This window comes from Mytilus trossulus, chromosome 10, assembly GCF_036588685.1.
Source record: "Mytilus trossulus isolate FHL-02 chromosome 10, PNRI_Mtr1.1.1.hap1, whole genome shotgun sequence".
Lineage (NCBI taxonomy): Eukaryota > Metazoa > Mollusca > Bivalvia > Mytilida > Mytilidae > Mytilus > Mytilus trossulus.
In genome coordinates, this window is record NC_086382.1 from 36,975,237 (window position 1) to 36,992,415 (window position 17,179).

General features: G+C 30.6%; 1 protein-coding gene across 4 annotated transcripts; it reads right to left on the reverse strand.

Moving 5' to 3' along the window:
* Window positions 1–3,263: 3,263 nt before the first annotated feature.
* Window positions 3,264–12,969, reverse strand: LOC134687298 (proton-transporting V-type ATPase complex assembly regulator TMEM9-like). 4 transcript variants are annotated; one of them, XM_063547456.1, is made up of 6 exons: window positions 12,828–12,969; window positions 11,415–11,539; window positions 10,660–10,754; window positions 9,756–9,883; window positions 7,426–7,464; window positions 3,264–4,952 (listed from the first exon to the last, which is right to left on the reverse strand). In XM_063547456.1, exons 1-6 carry the CDS (start codon window positions 12,900–12,902, stop codon window positions 4,791–4,793), a joined length of 624 nt encoding a protein of 207 aa, XP_063403526.1. In that variant the 5' UTR covers window positions 12,903–12,969; the 3' UTR covers window positions 3,264–4,790. The 4 variants fall into 4 exon arrangements, with proteins under 4 accessions (XP_063403526.1, XP_063403527.1, XP_063403530.1 ...); XM_063547457.1 differs by having other exon boundaries at window positions 9,765–9,883; window positions 12,828–12,959; XM_063547460.1 differs by lacking the exon at window positions 7,426–7,464 and having other exon boundaries at window positions 9,765–9,883; window positions 12,828–12,959.
* Window positions 12,970–17,179: the final 4,210 nt, after the last annotated feature.

Genomic DNA, 17,179 nt, shown 5'->3' on the forward strand with positions numbered 1-17,179 from the left:
GTGATCTACAGTTATTAATTTCTGTGTCATTTGGTCTCTTGTGAAGAGTTGTCTTACTGGCAATCATACCACATCTCCTTTTTTTAATATGATAGAATGAACAGAGCCTCTTGATAGATACTATTTGTAAAGCAATGTTATTTATTTTAGTTAAAAGTTATTTCCATTGTTTTGTTTTTTAATACTTGTTACTTTTTTGCTTGTTGGTGCTTAATTTGCGGTAACTCAATCGGAAATCAAAGTATTGTTTTATTACTATTGCTTAAACTACAGAATTGTTATAAGTTTTAATTATTTGTTCAATAATTTGATCAGAAGCCTTAAGATTTACTGAAAAGCCGGTTTTATTATATGTAACTTCAGATGGCTGACCAAATGGATCATTCCAATTTCAATCATTACCATACCCTACATTAAGTGTAGATAGGTAAAGAATCTGGGTTGTACAGAAGATATAAACCATTTTTCAAATAGTTGGCTGCTTAGGCCTTGTTTATGATTGAACAAGTTATATTGTTAATGCTATGCATTTTCTGTTAAATGTTATGAGTGCAGAGAAATTTAAGAGTGCCAAGCTTTAATGTATCCTTTATTTTTAAAAGATACTTTAGAAGGTAAAAGTGTAATTGAATCCTTTAAATCTACTTTTTAAGTCATTTACTATTTTGTTTCTGTATATTGCCGAGGAATTTTCAAATGAAGGAAATGACTAGCCATATTATCTTAATATAAATATTTTCTTTCAAAATTTACATAAGACTTTAAGTCCTCTCAATATTTTTCTAATCACAACTTGGTGTGTCAAACAGAAAATATATTATTCATTGCTTAAGCTGCGAAGCCAAACATATTTTGAATGGCCTATTTGAAATCAACACTAATTTATGAAAAATTTTATAGCATTAACTGTACTACACATTTAAAACCTGTTTGCACCATTTTCCTTATCTAAAGAAGAGGGCAAGGATCTAAAGGAATGTAGAATATAACTGAGTATGTTAAGAGACCTTCATTAAGTAAAATTTATTCACCAGAATTTTGCTGAAGCATTCAAAAATATTTAATGAGATTCCTTAAGAAGTTCAATATTTCATTGAAAATTCCTTTTAGTAGACCTACAATAAATTGTATTTATTTAACATTATTATCTCATTTAAGAATTTTCAGAAAACAATGTATCATAAAACATTAACATTAAGATAGTTGTGTTTCAGTTACATGAATTCATAAATTAAAAGTACAAAGATCTAATTTGTTTTATTTTGTATGTTGTAATATGACCCAGTCTGACTGAGTCACCAAAAACCATGATATTAATTTTGCATTTACAACTTTTGTCTTTATTCAGGGATCATATATGGAACACATTTCTTATACATGGACTACAAATTTCAGAAATAATGTTAATCTCTTAATGGTGTTCATTCTACTTTCAATGGCAGTGTGTATTGCTTTTATTGAATTTTATAGTGGATTGATAAGTGAACTAGTCTTTTGTAACTTTATCTATCTAGTCACTTTTTAACCTTCATGGTGCTTGTCCAAGCTGTACATATAATGATACAGTTCATCCATGCTTTTGCTTAACCTCACCTCACATCCGAAGTATGCATTAACAAGAATGTGTCCCCAGTACACAGATGCCCCACTCGCACTATCATTTTCTATGTTCAGTGGACCGTGAAATTGGGGTTAGAACTCTAATTTGACATTAAAATTCGAAAGATCATATCATAAGGAACATATATACTACGGTAAGTTTCAGGTTGATTGGACTTCAACTTCATCAAAAACTACCTCGACCAAAACCTTAAACCTGAAACTGGACAGACTTACAGACAGACAAACAGATGCACAGACCAGAAAACATAATGCCCCTCTACTATCGTAGGTGGGGCATATAAACTCCTCTTCAAATTATTACACAATGTTATAGGTATGTCTTTCCACAGCTATGAAACTTTAAATTGCTAATAAATGGACAATTTTTCATGTGTTGAAATAAAGTTTGTGTTTGCCAAACACATTGTAACTTTTTTACAATGCTCCTACCGATAAAAGTTTGACTTTTGCATATACCATATTAAGAGACAAACTTCACTAGGAACTTTAGAAAATGAGGTCATGGTCAGATGATAATTGGCAGACAGATGTATACCCCGACATGTGCATTATAAAATATTTTCATACATTAAATATAATGACAATCAGTATTAGAAAAACAGACCAAAACTCAAAAACTTAACTTTAACCACTGAACCATGTTGGACATGTACACCTAACAATCATTCCATACACCAAATATAGATGACTTAATGCTTATAGTACATGTATAAGAGATATTGACTTGACCATGAAAACTTAACCTTGATCACTGATTGTTGAAAGGAGGTTGTAATCGAGTGAAAACTATCTGAGGGCATGAGTACCTTGCAATGTACACATATACCAAATATAGTTATCCTTTTACTCATTACAAGAGATAAATTAAAAATACTAAAAATCTTTCAACTTTTTTTTCCAAATAGTCGCTGAACCATGAAACTTTGGTCAAGGATAATGATCACATGACAGATGGAAACTTCATAACATAAAGCATCTATATATAATGTATGAAGGATCCATGTATTCTACCTTCTGAAATATTAAGCTTTTAAGAAGTTAGTTAACCGCCAGATCACTATCCCTATGTTGATCTTTATGCAACAGAAGAAGCAGGCTTGACAAAAATTAACATTGACTAATTAATGTACCCTGAAAATGAGGTCAAGGTCAGATGAAACCTGCTAGTCAGACATATACACATTATAATTATTCCATTCACTGAATTAACCTGTTGCTTAGAGTATACGAGATACTTTCATGACCACATAAACCTAACCTTGATCACTAATTGATGAAATGAAGTTATGGTCAGAGCGGATCCTCTCTGACTAACCTAGAGACCTATATACAAAATACAGGTATTTTATAACACATAAAAAATAAGAAATTAAAAATGACATTTCTTTCATCAAGCAGTCACTGAACCATGAAAAAAAGGTCGCCAAGGACAATATTCATAATTATGCCATACAGAAACTTTGTTACATAAAGCATCTGCATACAAGGTATGAAGTATCTAAGGCTTCTAACATACAAATCTTCAAACAATCTGTTGCAGCTGCTGGATAATAATTCCTATGTCAAACATTCAGAAAGTTTTGTTGCAGGTGAGACAAAAACTTAGGCTCCATGAATTAAGTGGCTGAAAAAATACATCATCGGAAAACATTCCATTTTATTTAAAATCTAAGACAACATATTTTTTCATCACACTAATTGTCTCTAGCAAACAAGAGACGTTTTATTTATATTGCACAAACTTAAACAGAAATACAAAAAACACATCATAAAACAGAAGTTATAATATCACAGAAATATTTATAAAACATTTTCTTGCAGTCTAATAACACTGTTCCTATCTATCTAAAATGAGTTATTTTTTATAATTAGTTTTGTACGTAATAATTTCTGTAAAAAATTCTATGCTACAATTCTGATATTTACTGGCATATCATAATTTGTTTGTTGAGCTGTGTGTCAACAAAATTTTTTGAATTATCATAAATGTTCCATTTCTTTACTTTACCAAATATACATTTCATATCATTCAAAATAACAATTATTTACATACTAAAATAAATTAATATAAACATTTGACACAATATATGGAATGTTCTACATAACTTGATATAATCTTAATCTGTTCATATTGAAATGACCTATAATTGTTAACTTGGATGGAGAGTTGTCTCATTTGCACTTATACCACATCTTATTTATTATTTATATTATATTCATATTGGACTTTAATTTTTTTATTACTGTTTTTCCCTTGAAAATATTCATAAAATTGTTTGACTTTTTCTGTTGGTATTGGCTTCTTATGATCATACAGTCAACCATAATATTTTTTTAATGTTTGTATGAGATGCGCAAGACCTTTTAAGTTCTTCCATAGTATTTAGACACCTATATCCATCAAACTACAGTCAAACCTGCTTAAGAGACCACCTGTACAAAGCAAAAACCTGTGTTAAAAGACCACCAGTTTTAGATCCCTCTGAAGTACATTTCTTATAAATTGAACCTGTATTAAAAGACCACCTGTCTTAAGGAGACCACTTTTTCTCTCTCCCTCAATTGGTCTCTTAAAAAAGGTTTGACTGTACTACAAAACGTTTAAATTCCAGTGTCAAAAAAAACTTCCTTTTTTCCATTTTTTTCAGAACTGGTATAAAGGCATGCTGTATTTAACATTGTGCATGGTAGGCTTGTTTTTTATATGAGTACATGTATTAACATGATAGATTATTAAGTTCTATTAATCAACATAACATATCTCTAACAATGCTTCGTAAGTTGTTATATTTACATCAAAAACAATAAATATTCATTCTACAGTTAATATGAGCACATCAAATCTGTTATTTTACACACATTTCTTAAATACATCATAGTAATAGTTGAAATTCAAGTTCAGGGGACTATACGTAGATATTTATCATAGACATTAATTGAGCACAAATTTGGATCTTTAATGGAGTTTTCAAAACACTTGGTATTGGTGTGGGACATGAAATGTACTTTTTACATTTAAAAATTTCCTTTAATGGTGGAATACTTATAATCGATGTATTTATTTCATCCAGATAATGATGTATATATTATGCATGATCGCTAGCAATCTAACCAAAATTGTCTTCTTGAAATTCCATTCATTTCAATCTATCTTGGTCTCGAGATCATTAATTTAACATGGAATGTTTATCGTAAATATTTCTTCTCTGTTCCTTCACAGTTCCCTTCCATCTTTTCTGTTCATCAGTCATACGGTTAATGATTGACCTTTGTCTTGTCAACTCTGCCCTCGACACCACTGGTGTTGCAGACGTCACAGAGTGCTCATCCTAAAAATAGAAAGTAAAATGAATCAAAGCATTTGCAGAGTTTTCATTGGTGGATAAATTTATAAATTGATGAAAACTATGAATTACACCTGAAAATGACTTTCTGAATTTACTGAGACAGATCTTTACAGAATTCTGAAAATTGAAATACAATATACAATGGCATCTTCTCTAATATTGTGGCATTGTTATAAACAAAGACAGTGTTATATATAAGTAATAATTTACCATGAGCGTAAGTTATGCAGCAAGGGTTTTGAGTCTGCTTGGGGAAACAAGAAAAGATGAGAGACAAGAAATTCTTTTTTTGTGCTATTGCAAGATATGTATTACAGAAAAGTTGTTAAAATATAAAGTCATTAAGTTTGATTAAGAGTTAACAGAAATCTAGCAAAAGTTCTGGACACCATAATTAACTGCAGCAAGCATAAAACATACATACTTTGTGGGTCATTGTGACTCAATTGTCATTTTAGCATGGAATATTTTACATAAATATACAAATAACAAGTAAAGTTATAATGTCAATTTCAACCTATAATCAATAAAATTGAGAATGGAAATGGGGAATGTGTCAAAGAGACAACAACCCGACCAAAATAAAAAAACACAACAGCAGAAGGTCACCAACAGGTCTTCAATGTAGCGAGAAATTCCCGCACCTGGAGGCGTCCTTCAGCTGGCCCCTAAACAAATATATACTAGTTCAGTGATAATGAACGCCATACTAATTTCCAAATTGTACACAAGAAACTAAAATTTAAATAATACAAGACTAACAAAGGCCAGAGGCTCCTGACTTGGGACAGGCGCAAAAATGCGGCGGGGTTAAACATGTTTGTGAGATCTCAACCCTCCCCCTATACCTCTAACCAGTGTAGAAAAGTAAAAGCATAACAATACGCACATTAAAAGTCAGTTCAAGAGAAGTCCGAGTCTGATGTCAGAAGATGTAACCAAAGAAAATAAACAAAATGACAATAATACATAAATAACAACAGACTACTACAATGAATGTTGTATGTGTTTTTTCTCTAATGTAACAATAACAATGTAACTGTATGTTGGTTATAGAATTAACCCATTACATCATATTAAGTATACATGCATGACCTATATTATATAATATATAACTAGATATTAGTAAAACCAGGCCCTTCTTGTGCATTCCTCTTGTGCAAAGTGCGATTTATAAGGTCCTTTGGCCGATGATGATTGACAATCATATCACATCTCCTAATCTTTAAATTCTATCTAAATACGTTCTGACATCTAAATAAAATTTTAGAAATTCAAGAGAATAGGTTCACCTCTGATGATATATGTTGGTACTGTACATTATTTTTGCTATTTCATTTAGGGGGGGGGGGAGAGTATTGAGTGTGTTATGTGACAAGAGTGTGATTTGTCATTTTTACTTATTAAAATTAAATCTCAAAATAAGAATTGTCCACAGTACACAGATTCCCCACTCGTTACTATCATTTTCTATGTTCAGTAGACTGTAAAACTAGGGTAAAAAATATAATTTGGCATTAAAATTAGAAAGATCATATTAAAGCGAACATGTACACTAAGTTTCAAGTTGATTATATTTCACCTTCATCAAAACCTACCTTGATGAAACCTTAACCTGAAGCAGGACAGTATCATTTCCTTGTTCAATGGACCATGAAATTGAGGTCAAAACTTTATTTTAACATTAAAATTAGAAAGATCATATCAAAGCAAAACAAATTTAACCTGAAGCGGGACTAACAAAGGAACTGATAGACTGACTATTGATACAAAGAAACTATATTATAACACAAAATGTAGTATAAACGTACAAAAAAGATAAATGTCATAAATTAAGTTCAATATGTAATATTAGTACAATATTTTACCCCTGTAGTAAGTAATACATGTAATACTAATGTAATATAGAGTTCATTAGTCTGAAAGATTGTGTAAAAATAGTGAGGAAATCTGGATATATATGTTCACTCAATGTACCATAGAATTACTGATTATTCTGACAAATATCGGATAAATTTTTTTTTTTTTTTTTTAGGATATTTAAACTTTGAACCTTGAAATGATTAAAACTTTGTATCCTAAATCTAAATAATCCGAATATTTTTTTTAAATTCATAATTTTATACAACATAATAAGTGTTAATTCAGAAATTATTGAGATATTTTTATTTATAAATGTACAAATAATGTGACTACTTCAGTATCACAATAATTAAACCTCACATTCTTATATCAAATACATACATCTGTATTTAGCTTTTTTTATTCTCCAAAAATCAGAAAAATAAATCATCAAATTAGTAAATGCTTTCAATTACAAGATTGTAACAAGATTATTTGATTCCAAAATATCAACAAGTCTTGAAAATTGACCTTAAAAAATTATATCCAATATGTCAGTTTATTCAGTATTTCTATTAATAAATCACTATAAAGGTCTACTCTATTCACATACCTCCTCCTCTTGATGTCTTATATAGGGAATCTCATTATTCTAATAATAGAATCATTATCAATTACATGATTTTACATGATTTTACACTGTACCTACTGTGGCTTCATTTTTATTCGTTGGATACCAATTTTCATGGATTTCGTGGGTAGATTTAAAGCACGAAATTTAATCATCAACGAATAACACATTTTCTATATAGGCTTGTATGCAGACTTCGGCATTACCACAAAATTAAATATCCATGAACATGCAAGTTTTCTTTAATCCACGAAAATTGGTACCCATGAAAATAAATGAATTCACAGTATTAAACCTCTTTGATTAATAAATGAATCATTATGAGATATAAGTTTGTACAATGTACAGCACCTCTTTGACCTTTCTTCCACTCCAAAATCAGTATCAGGATGATGTGAATCTACAAATTCTAATGTTGCCTAACAATATTTCTTTATATCACAACATCAGATTTCAATAAGATTGACCTGATCAGTTTTTACAACTTTGTGAGCCTCCCATGCTCAAATAGACTTTATAATAGATTGTAGATTAGTATGATAAATTGTAACTCATTTTCACTACAACAAAATTTTTATCACCTAAAACCATCCTTTGGCGTTTTGAAACTTTAGAATTAAAGTGCATTGAATGCAAGCCAAGTTATGCATTCATTCATTGAAATTAATAAGGGGGCCTAATCCAGAAATCCCTGGCTTAAAAACATTAAATCCTGAGGTCCCAAATTTAAAAAAAAAATCCTGACATACCAAAATTTAAAAAAAAGAAATCCCAGATCCCGAAAGGGTCAATCCCAAAATCCCAAGCTTAAAAACACCTGATCCATGCGTCCTGAAAAAGGATCCCCTTAATGTATTATATATTTACAAACAAGTACATTGTACATGCTAAGAAATAATGTTTATGTAAAAACCAATGCAAGCAAGTGGACGTCAATGGTTTGATGATTACAATTTGTGAAGAAGATCAAATGTAAAATGCATTGTGAGGAAAATAAACAATGTTGTCTTTGTAATAAAAGGGAGATAGGCATATACTGGTTTCTTATGCAGGTTTCAAACACGATTACCATGTGCATAAAAAGGCTTATCATGCATATTAAATACATATTAGAAGTATTCAAAGGTTTACATGTAACTCTTCACCTAAGAACCATAAATGGACTTCAAACTATAGACAATAAAAAAGTTACTTTTTTTTTAAATTTCTCCACTATTTTTTATCTTGGCCCCTAATGGAACATTTCTTCATCTTCAATGAATTGGCAGTTGCTTTTTAAAACCTGACACACAAATTTTAAAGCACTAAAAGATGCATCTTTCCATTACAACTGCTTTATAGGGTTTTATACATTGCCATGTGTACTGGGTTTCAAACTATTGTTATTCTATGATATGATGTAGTTCTGATATGGTTATAGTATTTTCAAAAATATTCAACTTATTCTGGGATATTGACAAGCTTTAAAAATGCACATGTAAAGTTCTCATTTATACTGATAGTACATGTACCTATTAAACAAAGCAAGCAAACACTGCATTTCTGATGAAGTTGGCTGAGATGCTAAAAATCTTTCAAGTTTTCACTCTACTTAGTTAACAGGGCCGAAATAAATTTATCCCTACAGTTGAAGTTTACATGTATGTATGTATGCATATATTAAAATTTATATAGAGCAAAGCACTACAACATGTACAATAATATAAACAAGTTTTTACTTTTAAAAATATATAAATATAGATATCAGTAACATCCCTTAGAGTTTATAATTAATTCCAATAACTTGAAAATATATTAAGTCAAATTGTGAAAAAAAAGTTTAGGGTATTTGTAATTTTGTAGTTGTATCATTTTACAATAATTAAACAATCCAAAACCTGGATTTTCATGTATTCTGATGTCTGTTCTTATAAAACAACAGAACAGGGATGAACTTGAATCTTCTTTACAAAAGGTCTGTTTTAGAAAGTTGTCTCAATGGCAATAATAATTCATCTTATCATTTTCAAATGTATAATAAAATTGAAAAGATAAAATTCCTAGGTGTCTTTTGTGGTAAAAAACCCAACATGTTAATGTTCCAATTGTAGAAAAAATAATTACATATAAATCATAATTAATATTTAACAGGTCAAAAAATGAAGTTCTTTAAAATTCAGATATTCTGTTCTTATTTCAAAAGTTTTCTTATAATTTTGCAAGAATAAAGCACTGAAAACATCTCATTAAATATTAACCACCAACTTGTTTATATTAATGTATCAAAATACTATGTTATATAAAACAGGCTTTCCCCAAGCCCAAATGGTTACCAAATTCACCTCCTCACTGACGTGTTGTTGATATGACGATGGTCTCCATGACACTAGATGATCCAACAGGAACAGGAATACCATGTAAACAAACAGCAGTGACACCACACATATGGTGAAGATGACTACTACCTGTAAATAAAGTGAGAATAGTGATAGACAGCAGTCACCTTGAAGAGATTGAACTTATACAGTATCATTCATAGAAAGAAAGAGAAAAAAATAAACAAGAGGCTCTCAGCCTAAATCACTCACTTGTAATTATTTGCTCAATGATTATTTTTACTTGAAAATATATTAATGAGTAGCTTAAAATGCCATTGAAATGTTATTTGTATCTGACATTTTTTCTACAAAAGCAAAAAAAAGCATTTTACCCCTATGTTCCATTTTAGTAATACTGGTATACTGTTCAAAATAGTTTTGGTGATTCCTTTTAACATGCATTAATATTATTCATTGATATAGAAATTTCAAAATTAATTATCCTTTCTTCTTTGTGTTAGGATTTCATTACTTTCATAAAGTATGTTTTTATACTATGTCTTACAAACTTAATTATAATTTGATAATAGTGTAAAATATAAAAATAAATCTAAACTAAATTGAAACAAATAATAATGTATTAACAGAATTACAACTTTTTCTTTCCTCCCCTACCTTTATTGTAGTCGTATTTCTACTTTCATATTTACATTCACACTGTGACTTATCTCCCCTACCTTTATTGTAGTCGTATTTCTACTTTCATATTTACATTCACACTATGACTTATCTCACCTACCTTTATTGTAGTCGTATTTCTACTTTCATATTAACATTCACACTGTGAATTATCTCACCTACCTTTATTGTAGTCGTATTTCTACTTTCATATTTACATTCACACTATGACTTATCTCACCTACCTTTATTGTAGTCGTATTTCTACTTTCATATTTACATTCACACTGTGCGCATAATTTTGGTGATGCATTTTTTACCACCTCTACACAAGTACTGAAAATAGAAATAGAACAAATATATATGTTATTGTTAAAAAAAATTAAAATAAGTACATTGTTATAAATATCTGTGTAATTACGGATGAATATTCTAGATGTCTTGTAAATTTTCTTTTTTATATGTATTTAAACCTTCATTCATAGAATACTACAACACTATTAATCATACATAAATGAAATGGTGTAACTGTCGATTCAGGGTCAAGCATGCATTATCTACATGTACAAATGTACTACATATAATAATATAACATAGAGGCTACAATATTATAAATAAATATTCATGAAACTTCTTGTAACTCACGGCAGTTAATTCAGTGGATATCATTGATTGCTGTATATCATATTGTCATATCATATTGTTTTTTTATTTAGTGTTGTGTCATAAATCAAGTTGTTAGTTTTCTCGTTTAAATTATGTCACATTTTGTCTTGCCTTTGAAAGCTAACAATACAATATGGTTTTTTTCTCATTGTTGAAGGCTGTACAGCAACTAATAATTGTAGACAAACATGTAACTGTGACTCTGGTGAATAGTTGTCTCATTCATGATTGGCAATCATTCCACATCTCTTTATTTTCAGAAACAAGTTAGAACCAATCTGTAGAACAACAAATACACAACACTCATTCAACACTGATTTAACAACTCACCACATGTTTGGGTTAACATTAGCACTAATGTACACTGTTCTATCTTGTGTAGAGTTTACTTCATTTAGCGGAGGACAAACACATTTACATCTTACATCTTCAAAACTTGTGTCTTGTGATGCTGCCTGTAAATAAATGCATAGAAGATGTAGCATTATGTCATTCACAAAAAACTTTAATACACAGTTTACTTATATTTCAAAAATATTTGTTCTATGGCAAAGACTGACTTTTAATGATTCAAATTGAAACATACATTAAAGACCCATTGGTTGCCTTCGGCTGTTGTTTGCTCTATGGTCGGGTGGTTGTCGCTTTGACATATTCACCATTTCCTTTCTCAATTTTATGTATATGTATGTATTGCATCAAACCCAGAAAGGTTTTTTCAACATCCTGCAGTAAAATAAGAACACATGAATTTCAATTCCTTTCAACTGAAATTTTGTTAAAATGTCAAAATCAAGGTAAATTCAATCATGATGTTGACAAAAAAAGGTCTAAAAGGGGATCTTTTTCTCGTGCTTGGAACTCAATGTCCAGACTTGGATATTTAAACCTTGCCAGGCCAGGGCCGTGTTTCTTGAGATTGGGGAAAAAAACTTAAATTTAAGTATCATATTATTTTATTCAATTAGCTATCACCAAGGCCAAATGCTTCATTGAATTGGTTAACTTGTAATGTGTATTTTTCACGGCATCGTTTGTCAGCAAAGGGGAAGTTTGAAAATGTAGTGAAATTATAAATTGATATTTTCACATAGAGATAACGCAATATTTATGTATTTATATTGTCCTGTCTAATAAATATGAAAATGTTTTACGAATTTTGGTAATTTTTTATATGAGCAAATACCTGGCTTGGCAAATCGTTATCACTGGTCATTTTTAGGTTTCTTATACCCTTCATTTATTGAATTTACTGGTTCATTGTATTGTCAGTATGTTGTCAGAAGTCCTGGAGCGAAAGCACAGGCCGAACCCTCTCTACCAGTAACGTAAATGGCTGAGCTAGCGGGGTATAACGTCATGAGACAAATGATGAAAGAAAAATATGTTTACACATGAAAACCCATATACGTTGCAATATGTATAGAAGAAGTTAACTGATGTACCAATACTGTGATTGCCACATTCGGATATTCTCAATTGATCTGAGGCAATATTGCAAAGATATTTTTATCTTGACAAAAACTGAAAAAGTGAAAAACCTTGTATTGGTGACATTTATATTGTTTACATTATTTTTAAACATATTTCCCTGAGAGGACCTATGGAGAACTTGTGTATATAGTGTATATATGTTTAAAGTGCTACAAGAAATTATTGGTGTTCCTAAATGGAAGGATAAATTTACATACAGAAGAAGAAGGTACTACTTTCACAGGTTAGTGGTATAACGGATAACTTTACCTGTAAGAATGAAAATAATGTCAGGAGATAGAGCAAGCATATATCTAGTCTCATTTTAAATAAATAATTTGTCATCACTAAATATTGTGTATTATAATTTTTTCAGGAAATAAAATTTTGCATTATAAGGGAAATAACTCTTATCAAGTTCTAACTAAATACCAAATGGAAAAAACTTTCATACACCGAAACGGTCCTCATATAACATGACAAAATTTCCATTAGTCTTTTTTTTTTTATCTCTCTTTGTATCGATTCAGTAAAAAGTAAAAAAAGTGTAATTGGGAAATTAAATAAAATTTAAAAGAAAGAAAAGATCATTTTTATAATAGCATTTATATATTTTATCAAATTGTATTTCTGAGTCAGTTTGATTTATAATTTTGCATAAATATTATTCCAAGGTATTTCATAATATTATTCACTTAATTCTAGTGATTAGTGTAAAGGTAAAAACTATTCACTACATTGTATTTTTTTTAATACTGATATAAAACTGATCAACAGGTGTAGTTATGTCTCAGTTTTGTGAACAAGAATATATGAAGATATAAGGTTGGTGTATTTTTTAAATATTTATAATGAATTTAAATATGAGTGTTTTATCAAAAAATTATTATATAATACAAAAAGAACAAAAATATAATATGTATATGCATATATATATTAGATGTACTGTTCCCAGTTACATGTAAATAACATTTTATATTTTTATAACACTGAATTCTTCTGTCCCTATATATTCCTAATTTCCATTTACTTTTATTGATTTTGTATTCATGTGTCCATAATGCCATTTGTACGACTTTGCCCCCGCAGAGCTATAGAAAAACAGTACATTAACGGGTGTTACACGGACTCTTTTTAGATGATACACAGACTCTTTTTAGTTGTTACACAGACACTTTTTATGAATAGAATCACTCGTGCATGATCAGTGAGTTCATGGGGACTTTAACTTTCAATTAGATTTGAATTTTTTGGTTCACCGACTTATTTCCTGTCTTTTTATCGAACAAAATATTTACGTTAGCATCAATATCTTTTTTCAAACATTTCCAGTGAAATACTATTCATATTATATAAACAAAGGGACATTTAACTTAAAAAAAGGGGGGTGGGTATGGTTTTCTTCTTAAAAAGATATTTTGATTCCAAATTTTATGAAAAAATAATTATTATGGCCGATGACAAATAAATGTTTTGTATGATTCCTGATTTTCCGAATACCGTAAATAGTGCTAATTTAAACAAAAAAGTTGGGTGATGGCTTTGAAAAGTAAATAGTTAATACACTCAAAAAAGAACATAAAACCCCCTTTTAAATGAAGCAAAATATTCGGTCAATAAATGTTTTATCAATATATGGATATGAATAGTATTTTGGACAATGCTGAAAGTAAAGAAATGATGATACTGACGTGTATATTTCAATAAAAATAAGACAGAAAATGAGTAAATAAAATTCAAACCTTATCAAAAGATAAAATCCCTATCAACTCACCAATGCACGATTGATCCTATAAACAAAAAATGTTCATGTAATTTATACACGTCCAAATAAGCAGCAAATCTAGAAGAAAATCATTCAACTTGTCTAAGTCATCTATTTTGGGCCGTAAGCTGCGATTGGATCATAATGTAACACATGTTTATTCCCGATCAACACTTGCAGATCTAGGAACGAGTATGAATTAAAAAAAAATTAAAGTATACTTATATATGCCTGAATATCTATAATACTAAAATTACGAGGTCCAATTTGTCAGCCGTCATCACGTAAAAACGACGAATCAAAGAATTCAACTTTATATATTACTAATATAGTACAAAGGTGTAGATCAAAAATTACACCACTCCAGGCCCTTTTGTTTTCCACGTAATTAATATTGCCAATAATTAAGAAGTTCCGGGTCGAGTCCGATACCGATACCAATAGTATATTCACCTGTTACCTATTACCTTATCTGTACGTTCCGCATCTGACAGGCACACCACCAAACGGTGTATTAATTATTAATATGCTATATACACGAGTCATAATCACGGGGTTGACACTTCTAAATTGTCAAATTGTAACCTATTGTAGTATTTTAATCATTAAGACTTTCTAAGATAACAATACGAATACTAAAAATCTGGACTAAAAATAAAGCGTATAGGTACAGTTTTCAATTTGTTAGTGGGCATGACGTAAAACAACGAAGCAAAGAATTCAAATTTATTTATAACTAATACTAGGACAATGCTGTTGATTAAAAAATACTCCATGACAGGACCTTTTGTTTTCCAAATAATTAATATTACCAATAATTGATTCGACGGGTTAAAACAGGAAGATTTGAATGCAGAGAAAACTGTGTATCTTATAATCGGCATGACTTTATCAGATGACAATACTACATGTAATACTGAAATGAGGCTTGCGCATAGTTATATACTTTAATTCAGTCACGGATCCGCGATATCACGGGTGTGTTCTAGTATATAATATTAAGACACAATACATTTTTTAATAAACATTTAATTTACTAATGAAGTAGGAAATTCATTCTCTTGATACATTTATATTGTTATCGAATTTTAATCAGTGGCGGATCCAGGTCCAAATCCAGGACAAAACAAGGGGCGGGGGGCCAACTTTATGTCCCCATTTAAATCTGAGACTACTATAACTGTGTTATAGTAGTCTCAGTTTAAATGCATTCTATGAAACACTTAGAGTGCCTAGTCATTATGGTCCCTTATTTCTTTCTTTTATAGATGTAGAGGCTTATAGTGGCATCATTCTGTGAAACACTTAGGAGTGCTTAGCCATTACGGTCCCTCATTTCTTTCTTTAGATGGAGAGGCTTATAGTGGCATCATTCTGTGAAACACTTAGGAGTGCTTAGCCATTACGGCCCCTTATTTCTTTCTTAAGATGTAGAGGCTTATAGTGGCATCATTCTGTGAAACACTTAGGAGTGGTTAGCCATTACGGCCCCTTATTTCTTTCTTTAGATGTAGAGGCTTATAGTGGCATCATTCTGTGAAACACTTAGGAGTGCTTAGCCATTACGGTCCCTTATTTCTTTCTTAAGATGTAGAGACTAAAAGTGGCATCATTCTGTGAAACACTTAGAGTGCTTAGCCATTACAGCCCCTTATTTCTTTCTTTAGAAGTAGAGGTTTATAGTGGCATCATTCTGTGAAACATTCAGTGCTTAGCCATTACGGTCCCTTGTTTCTTTCTTTAGAAGTAGAGGCTTATAGTGGCATCATTCTGTGAAACATTCAGTGCTTAGCCATTATGGTCCATTATTTCTTTCTTAAGATGTAGAGGTTTATAGTGGCATCATTCTGTGAAACATTCAGTGCTTAGCCATTACGGTCCCTTATTTCTTTCTTAAGATGTAGAGGCGCATAGTGGCATCTTTCTGTGAAACATTCAGTGCTTAGCCATAACGGTCCCTTATTTCTTTCTTAAGATGTAGAGGCGTATAGTGGCATCTTTCTGTGAAACATTCAGTGCTTAGCCATTAAGGTCCCTTATTTCTTTCTTTAGAAGTAGAGGTTTATAGTGGCATCATTCTGTTAAACATTCAGTGCTTAGCCATTAAGGTCCCTTATTTCTTTCTTTAGAAGTAGAGGTTTATAGTGGCATCATTCTGTTAAACATTCAGTGCTTAGCCATTACAGTCTCTTGTTTCTTAAGATGTAGAGACTTATAGTGGCATCATTCTGTGAAACACTTAGGAGTGCTTAGCCATTACGGTCCCTTATTTCTTTCTTAAGATGTAGAGACTAAAAGTGGCATCATTCTGTGAAACATTCAGTGCTTAGCCATTACAGTCTCTTGTTTCTTAAGATGTAGAGACTTATAGTGGCATCATTCTGTGAAACATTCAGTGCTTAGCCATAACGGTCCCTTGTTTCTTTCTTAAGATGTAGAGGCTTATAGTGGCATCATTCTGTGAAACACTTAGGAGTGATTAGCCATTACGGTCCCTTGTTTCTTTCTTTAGATGTAGAGGCTTATAGTGGCATCATTCTGTGAAACACTTAGAGTGCTTAGCCATTATGGTCCCTTATTTCTTTCTTTAGATACAGAGGCTTAAATATTACTATCAATAACTGTCTTTTAATATAAAGTCATCAATTTACATATTAGAGGATCTAAATCGAAAACCTTAAAACTAACATTCTTTCATAGAGGACTGTAGTAATTAACAAATGACCATCTTTTTGGAGTTGCACCTCTCATGTGTTATCCTGACCAAATGCAATACTGTGAATTCATTATTACTCGTTTGATACCAATTTTAATGGATTTCATGAAACAGGGGAACCATTAGTTTAAGTCTTCAATG

What these genes read in the sequence shown, in the direction of transcription:
- LOC134687298 (XM_063547456.1), bottom strand. Translation starts at nt 12,902, where the DNA reads ATGACAAATTATTTATTTAAAATGAGACTAGATATATGCTTGCTCTAT. An exon ending in AATGTTAACCCAAACATGTG is followed by an intron (nt 10,755 to 11,414) that starts GTGAGTTGTTAA and finishes TTCTATTTTCAG; the next exon opens with TACTTGTGTAGAGGTGGTAA. An exon ending in TCAGTGAGGAGGTGAATTTG is followed by an intron (nt 7,465 to 9,755) that starts GTAACCATTTGG and finishes TTCTATTATTAG; the next exon opens with AATAATGAGATTCCCTATAT.